The following is an 8,577-nucleotide window of genomic DNA, read 5'->3' as shown; positions in this document are numbered from 1 at the left end:
GCTGTTAATGGCTGCTGTAGCTGTGATGAGGGATGTAATCTCTGAAATGCCCCTGAATGCTGAAGAAGTTGTATAAATGTTGATTTGACACGAATCAACTAATTCTGGTTGTTGTTTTACGAGACTTGTTCATATTAAATATAAAATATTACATATATTCAAGATCGGTTTGCCCTAAGATAATATTGATTTGGCACAAATCAACATCGGCTTGCCCTAAAATAATTACATATATTCAAGATCGGCTTGCTCTGATTATGAGTGTAGAACTTAAATAAATAAAAATCAGCTACTTGGATAATTTCCGCAACACACATGCGCCATGCCGGAGTTTTACCGCTGTTTGTGTTCTTTCTTAATTCAAAATATCACAAACAATCACAACTAAAATTTGCACTAAACCAAGAGCTAGAAAATTTTGTACAGATGCATACCAGATACATACATACTAGTATTACTCAGATTGCAAAGAGCTCATGTCAACATGCTAGTACTATTTCCAGAATACGGACGTGGAGCTGCTGGCCGGCGACGGTGAGGACCAGACACGGGCGTGCGAGGAGGCCAAGCTGAGCAGTTTTGCACATCAGGTTTTTCCACAGCGCGGCCACGCCCGGCACGAGCCCACGAAGGAGCATTTCGTCGAACGCCTCGTCGGCGGCGTCGAACTGGCAGCGGTCGCCGAAGGCGCGCAGCATCAGCTCGAAGTCGGCCGCCCCAGGGGCCACGCCGTCGGAGCCCATCTCCTCCCTGGCCTAGGAGACGAGGGCGGCATGAGTTGGACGAGGACAAGGACGCTGGCGCCCGACCTACAGGGACATGGACGGGGACGGGTCGAGCTTGGCGTCGACCTCCTAGGACGGCGGTGACCTTGAGAAGGACGGGGACGGCCCGAGCTGGAGGAGGACAGGGACGGCCCGAGCGGGAGGAGGACAGGGACGGCGGCGCCTCGACGGACGGGCGCGAGCTCGCAGACGACCTCCTGGGATGGGGCAGAGGATGGGAATGGAGCGCGTCAGGACGATAGGGACGGCGGCCGCGGAGAATGGCGCCGGCGCTGGCCGGGAACGGCGGCGGCGGGCGGGGTGGGGAAACCCTAACCCTAGCCCACCATTGACGGGAACGGGGAGAAAGGAAAAATGGGGAGGGGGTGTCGGGCCGGGTCTGATTTGGGAGGCTATGGAGCACATATATGCGGTGGCATTTTTGGGGTAAATAATACGAAGGGTAGAGGACAACTCGGTCATTTGCCATTCGGGAAGCCGGGCGCAGCTCGGGAAGCAGGTTCCGACCTGCTTCGCGCCTTGCAGTGTATTTTGTGGCAGCGCTTCTCACAAGTGCTTTGCAAAATTTTGTTGTTTGTTTGGGCTGCTGCTTTTTGGACCCCAAAAGCAGCAAAAGCAGAAGCAGAAGCCCAAACAAACAGACCCTACACCTTTCTGCCTACAAAAGCAGAAGCAGAAGCCCAAACAAACAATATAAGGAATCATTTTCATATCTCATACAACGCAATTTGTCACCAAATCAACATTGGTTCAAATATACTCATACTGTCATACAAATAGCTAATTCGTTTCAAGTGTGTTTGTACAACGTCTTCAGATCTTAAGGACATTCCAGACATTTCACTACTAAATCCAACAGCAGCAGCCATAAAAAGCGTTCCTGCCAAACATCAAATTTCTGATTTCAACAGATGCTTCTCACAGCTGCTTTTTCACAGCTCACCAGCTACAGCTGCTTCTCAAAAGCTGCAGCCCAAACAAACAGACCCTACACCTTGCTGCCTAACTCAAAGGATTTTAAATCCTCATGCATCAGCTGTGCAATGCACTAGAGACAGCAGACTTGCTAACGAAAACAGGTCTAGAACGTTTCTACCAGAGGTGCCACGCGACATAAGCAACAACTGATTCCTGAACCTTGGTCATTTTAGCCGTGCGCAGCTTCCCACATGCCTCACCAATTCGGTTTCATCAACCACACTCTTTGAAGACTCTTGCCGTTTTTATCTATTGGAACACAGTAATATTGCACTTCGATTCAAACAGTACATCTAGGATTGTCTTCACTGAAAATTCAACAACCCAGAAGGGAACTAACTTTTTGCAGATTATTCATCAGACTACGCACTGGATGCAGCTATGAACTTTTCTCCTTCCGGAGAATCAGCGGAAGGATATGAATATTGGATGCACATAAGCAGACGGTTGTTCAGGATTTCTATTTTCAGGCTACTGAGTGGCGGCATATTAATAAGATACAAAATGGGTAGCCTGATTATGTGCCTCATCTTTCTTTGGTTGATTCATGTATCTACCTTATCTGATCCATAATTGTAAATGTTATTGTACTCAATACTTTTAATAAAAAATGGCCGTGTACATCTATTGATGCAGAGGCTGGAGCTTTGCTCCCATATCAAAAAAAAAAACCCAGAAATCAGTTTCTGTTTTACAACAACATCAGCGGTCCAATGCGAGCAAGTGTACAACATTGTTACCCAAATCACATACAACAACACAACACGCCAACAAATCAATGTGTCCCTCCTGCTTCACGACCCTGCGCTAGCTAGTTTTTCTTACTACACACTAATTGTACAGAGGTGCAGGTGCTGCTCTGGGTTATGAGTCAGCAGTGTAGGGTATGAATCAATCAGCCGTTCATGGTTACAACATACACACAATTAACAGTACTCCAACATATGGAAGAGCTCTGTATGCAGCCTGTCGAACGATCACGCACCGCCATTGCGCTTGGCCTTCCTGTACTCCCACGGCTCCTGTGGCTTCTTCGACGCCCACAGGCCCCTGTGGGCGGCCTGCGCTTGACTCTGCCACTGCAGGTAGATCAAAGGTATGATTAGTGTCTTTCATTAGTTTTGCGTGCATGATTTGATTCCAAATAGTTTCATAATCTCCACGGATTTTGTTCAGTCAAGCTAGTGATCATATACATCATAGTACTTTTTAGCTGTATATATGGACTTGTAGTACCGATTTACCTTGGCAAGTTCCGCGCGTTTATCATAGGCAGCGTAGTGCCATGCGAAGCCTTTCTTCAACATTTGCTCCTGCGTAGAAAGAAATAGGATATTTGTTAGTATCTTTTGTGGTTCGGTGAAGCGGTTGACTTTCGAGAAGGATTTAACTATTTCAGTATGTGTTCCTAGCAGAATGCAGAAGCAACAGTTTGCTTCAACTCAGGTGCAACGTCTAAGCCTTTTCATGGCCCTAAGTAACACAGCTATTAAGCTAACAGGAATGCAGGCTATCATGTCTTAAGGAAAGAATATGTGTTTCGTATCTTCTTGCTAGTCAAGTTGCTTCCACGAGGCAAGCTGTTGTTCTGAAAGATAATACACATTCTGTAGTTCCTTACCTGCACGAACACCCCACCGGCGTGGAGGTCCCCGACGGACCTGCCGTAGCGGTCGGTGTCGTAGATGTGCACCGTCAGACATTTCCCCTCCACAAGCTTCAGGAGCGCCTCTTTCGCCTCCTTGCCATAGGGCATCGCACTCTCGGGTGCGTCAATCCCACTGCATTTTATCCACACACCAGCAGATCAACAAAATGCACACAAGCCATTTGACCTTGATCATCCAATCAGTTATACTTAGTAGTGTGGTAGAAAACGAAACTAACCTTAGCCTGATCCTGTACTTCCTGGCGAGCACCTCCTGGCCCTTGGCGTTCGGGACTTGCCTGCAAATTACCATTCACAATGTTTCAGAACTGACACAACCCTCAACTCACAGCTGATCGATGGACTATGTCAATCTGAAGTTACCTGTAACCGGCGTCGGCAATGGTCTTCTGGAGTGCGTCGGCCGTGGGGTAGTCCCTTTTGGCGCGCGCCTTGGTCCGCTCCGCCGCGGCCTTCTTGATGTCCGCGGGCACGCTGCCGGACTCGCCGCGTTCAGACACGTCCACGTACACGGTGACCGTGTCGCCGTCCGCCACCGCCTTGGCGTCCACCGGGAGCGTGTGCAGCTCGGCCTTGACTGGCTTGTGCGTGGGGGCAGTGGTGTGAGCCGCCGGGGCAGGAGCTGATGGTGCTGGTGCCGATGGTGCTGCCCCGTTTGGCTGTGGCAGGCCGTAGAAGGCGAGGAAGCCCTGAAGGAACAGACATGGGTGATCAAGGGTATATCGCGCAGACAGCAGGGTGTGATTTCAATAGAACGGATATGAGCATTATACCTCGACATCTGCCTTCTGATGGTTCTTGAGCGTGAGCACGACGAGCTGCGCGGCGTCCTCCGGCGTCGTCGGGGTCGGCCTGGCCTTCTTCCATGCCACTTGCAGCTTCTTGTACCTTCGATTACATTAAAAACACACCAACGGAATTCAGTAACAGAGAAAGGAAACATCACAACATTATTCGATCGCAACGTTTTCTGCTACTACTAGTGACGAGCGTTCATCGTTAATTCCAGGAAACCTCCCGGAACCTTCAGCCGTTTACAAAAGGCATTGGCAGCTGCTCGTTGTACTGAATTCTTCATTTCTTTGTTTAATTACCAGTAATTATCCGTTTCTTTGTGTAAAACTATGGTCTTTCTCTTTTCTGACATGTCAACAAGTAATACATAGAAGTTCAGGTAATTCTACTACCATGGTTTTTCTTCTTCTTTTTAAATATGTATGCTATTTCCATTTATCAAGTTCTTGTGTTAGAGGTCGCTTTCACATTTTCACACCTGGAAACCCTCGCATCCACGGAAGCTAGCTGGAGTAGCTGTTTCTGGATCTTTGACAAACGCGTCATATGAACTTAAACTAATCGATGGGAACAAATTGGCTGAAACTCAGGAAGGAAGAAGACACGAAATTGAGGGGAAATGGAATCGTACCAGTTGGCCTGCGCGTTCTGGGAGGAGACGACATGCCGGCCGAGCCCTTCCGGGACCTGAAACCAGAAGCAACAATTCAGCTCGTAATTAGCAGTAGCAACGGCAGAGCCGATGAATCATGGAGGTTCAGGCAGGGTACCTGCTTGGTTCGCTGGAAATTGAGGATGTCCTGGCCGAGCCTGGCGACGGAGTCGTGGGCGCCGTGCGGGGTGAAGGCGGCGTCGGAGAGGTCGGAGCAGACGCCGCAGAGGAACCGGTATATGCTGTTCCCCATGACCGCCGCTGCGACGACGAGGAGGAAGATGAAGATTCGACGGGTGGGGTGTGGTTGTGGGCTTCTGTGCGGAATCCGCTCCGGGATTTGAAAAGAATTCAGTTGTCTCTGCTGCTCAGCCTGCTGCGTGGATCTGCGGGCTGGCTGACAGTGTGCGTCGTCGTCAGAGGCTCTGAGAGCAGTTTTGGAAGGAATCGCGGCTCGCTTCACGAGGTGGAGCGCAGGTAAAGCTGTTGAGATCTGCCAAGCGGAGGGCGAGGAGCGGCCCTGCGTAGTAGGATTCATTGTGCAGGGTGTGTTGACAGAGTTTTATAAGCTCAGGGTGATTTGCAAGTGGTTACAACGACTTAATCCATGTCGGCATGGCAACATGTCGCTGTTGCCGACTAATTTCCGGACGCTTTCGGTGAGATTTGTTTGCTAATATTAGTATCTTCCAAGCTAGGTGGCATAACCAGGAGGAGTCATCCGGTTGATGATGCAAATTTGGGTGGGTGCTCTTGCGCCACCTCGGCTAGCTGATGAGAAAACGCATTATTGGGGGCTGAGACTTCTGTGGTGTCAAGCATTTTTGTGTGCCACCTCACTTAGGTTATGTTTGCTTGGAAAATGGCGAGACCGAGTTCTGTATGCTTGCCATAGCGATAAGACCAAATCAACAGGTACGGAGGAGGCCGAACCAACCTAAGGTTGGGTAGTTTTAATCAGCAAAATTTAAACCTCAATTTATGTGTATCTTATAGTGAGAGACGTTGTTCTCGTCGATATGGAGGCACATGTGGTGAGTGTGTCAATCTCGAGACTTAATCAACCAGCTCGGTCTTTTGGAAGTGCACATAGGGGCAACCCATCATGGGGGTCACGATGAGCAGTAGCTGAGAGGGGGTGAAGTGAGAAGCATGGTGGCTCCATCCCATATGGCGATGCCCGATAAAGACGACTCCCCTCTTCATCTTTCTCCTTGGACCTTCCTTCAAGAATAATGGTATGCTCTGAGATAATCAAGAAACTATAGCTATTAAACTAAAAAAAAATGGTGAGCGTAAAAGCCCCTCATCATAAGCAAGCCAACAAAATCGGGGTGAGCGTAGATGCTTTTGGGTGTGTGCATCGGTTGGTGGTTGGTTTGAGTGTGTCCATTTTATACTTCAATCTAAAAGAGATACTTTCACATGGAAAATTTCCTATTCGCTTATGCAGTATATCTACTCATGCACTGGAAATTGTTTCAAGATATTTTTAGTGTTATTGCGATACATACACATATATTAAATGATTCTTAAATACACACATCCATGTGGACACACGTTATAATACCTGCAAGAATCATGAACTAATCTAAGAAGAGATACAATTTTGGCTTTTTTATATTTACGAAAACTTTGGTCTAATGGTCTTTCAAAGGGAACTATCAAAAAAGGAAAATCACTTTTACTACCACCTAATGTAACTATATATTTTTTATGTTAGGCCTTTGTAAGAAAATAGAAACTGTATTGACATTATGCAATGCATTGATGTGCTCAAATAGTCTAAGAAAGTAAGCAAATTAAGTAGTAAGTTGTAATAAAGTATAAATTTTTAGTATAAATACAATTAGTATTACAATCACTTGTGGTAGAACCTCTTAGGGCTCGTTTGGCTACAGCGATTCCCCCTGGGTTCCCCTACTTTTCTCGGGCTGAACAAACCCTGGGCCGAATTGACCCGGGTTAGCCAACCTGGCCGTTTGGACGCCCACGAGCCTACAGTTCCGTGTCGATTCCGCGTCCAACCCAGGTAGAGGGTTCCACGAGTGAAGTGGTCGGGAACCGCTTCCGCGTCTCGCTCTGGCGACGACGGAGGCGGCGACGCTGGGAGCGACGCGTCCACCCCCCACGGGCAGGCTCCTCCCCACTTTCGGCAACCGGAGCAAGCTTCTCCCCGGCAGCATCGCCTCCTCCCCAAGCCTCTCCCCTACCGCTTCGCCCCAAGGTCGTCCTCCCCGACCGCATCGGCCCAAGGCCTTGAGCTCTGCTCCGCTCCGGTGACGACGATAGTGGTCTGGTGTTCAGGCCTTGAGCAAAAGGAGAAGGTTACGAACACTCTTGTTCCAGGCTTAGGGTAATCTTCCACACATTTTGAAACAAGGTCATGGCTCTTAAAAAATACTCTTGATGTAATATTCTTGAGGTTATTTAGTTGAAACATTTCTGTGCATTTTGCTTAGCTCGGGTGAAAAATACTCTTTCAATACATTTATGGTTTTACTGTCAGTATGAATGTCTCAACATGATTAGCTTCTGAAGTTGTTCGATATAATGACATCCGTCTTCTATTTGCTAGGTTGCGTGAGCATATTCTTCTTTTCTAGTCAGTCAAGTGTGAATGTGCTTCAGATTTAAGCTCTGTGGTTGGTCTCCTTTTTCTGGATTAATTGTTTCGGCAGTTGACTGTATTAGCAGGTACGCTCCATGTACTCTTGGCAGAAATGCCAGTAAAGTTTCTATATTTACTTGCAGACAGTGGTGTATCTCTTATTATCTGGATTTATACTATTGCTAGCTGTGTTGGAATATATGTACGGTTGAGATTAGACTAGGATTAGATCTTCTTGTAGTCCAAGCTTTCTAACATCTCCCTCAGTCGTAGCGGGAGTGAAGCGAACGCTTGCGACTGGAGAAGTCACACGCTCCCATCGCTTCGCCTCCTTGTCATCATCGGCATCCCCTTCTGGTACCTCCTCTTATTGTAGAACCATAGAATTGTGTGTTGTATTGCCATGAATCTTTGGAGGTATATATAGAGGTACAATGAGGGAACAAGACTTGGACTACAAGAAGATCTAATCTTAGTCTAATCTCAGCCGTACATGTATTCTAATAAGCTGTAGTAAAATTTCATATTCTGTCTGGGTAGAGAAGTGGTCTGGATAGAAAATGTGATTAGCTACATTGCAGCCGACTTGCTAGTGAAGTGGTAGACTGTACTAGTAGTCATATGACTTATTACATGCTTTTATACATTGCAGTCGACTTGCTAGTGATGGATTCTAGAATGGATAAAACTAGTTGAGAATAAAGCTATGGTCCTAGTAATTATTCATGTTCTCTCTTTGTTCCCAGATGAGTAAAATCTTTGTACAGTAAATATGGTGATGCTAACAAACCGCCTAGTGCCCATTTGGGTTCTTTGAACAAACATTTGCTGATTAATCTGTGAACTGAATCTATTCTAAATTTTCAGCAGAAACTATTTTAAACTGTTGCTTATTTTACCAGTCGACGTGCTTGAAAATATTCTAAACTGTATTAGTTGCTTATTTTACAGCACTTCGGCGAGGAGCACGGCGCCCAGCGATGCTCTCGACGACCAACAACTCGACAACCGGAAAATGCTCTCGACGAGCAGGAGCACCGTGATGGGTGACGCACTTGGCAAGCAGGAGCACGACGGTCGGCGAACC

The 8,577-nt window shown here is 47.3% G+C and overlaps 1 protein-coding gene across 1 annotated transcript; it reads right to left on the bottom strand.

Moving 5' to 3' along the window:
- Positions 1–2,426: 2,426 nt before the first annotated feature.
- LOC124660967 (probable staphylococcal-like nuclease CAN1) lies at positions 2,427–5,391 on the bottom strand. The gene is made up of 8 exons (XM_047198818.1): positions 4,998–5,391; positions 4,859–4,914; positions 4,206–4,320; positions 3,796–4,121; positions 3,651–3,710; positions 3,385–3,544; positions 3,008–3,076; positions 2,427–2,842 (listed from the first exon to the last, which is right to left on the bottom strand). Exons 1-8 carry the CDS (start codon positions 5,130–5,132, stop codon positions 2,741–2,743), a joined length of 1,023 nt encoding a protein of 340 aa, XP_047054774.1. The 5' UTR covers positions 5,133–5,391; the 3' UTR covers positions 2,427–2,740.
- Between the last annotated feature and the right edge of the window lie 3,186 nt (positions 5,392–8,577).

The sequence above is a fragment of the Lolium rigidum genome, chromosome 6, assembly GCF_022539505.1.
Source record: "Lolium rigidum isolate FL_2022 chromosome 6, APGP_CSIRO_Lrig_0.1, whole genome shotgun sequence".
In the NCBI taxonomy this organism is placed as follows: Eukaryota; Viridiplantae; Streptophyta; class Magnoliopsida; order Poales; family Poaceae; genus Lolium; species Lolium rigidum.
This window is presented reverse-complemented; position numbering and strand designations above follow the sequence as displayed.

What these genes read in the sequence shown, in the direction of transcription:
- LOC124660967 (XM_047198818.1), bottom strand. Translation starts at nt 5,132, where the DNA reads ATGGGGAACAGCATATACCGGTTCCTCTGCGGCGTCTGCTCCGACCTC. An exon ending in CCGGTGGGGTGTTCGTGCAG is followed by an intron (nt 3,077 to 3,384) that starts GTAAGGAACTAC and finishes CTTTCTACGCAG; the next exon opens with GAGCAAATGTTGAAGAAAGG. An exon ending in AACGCGCGGAACTTGCCAAG is followed by an intron (nt 2,843 to 3,007) that starts GTAAATCGGTAC and finishes ATCTACCTGCAG; the next exon opens with TGGCAGAGTCAAGCGCAGGC.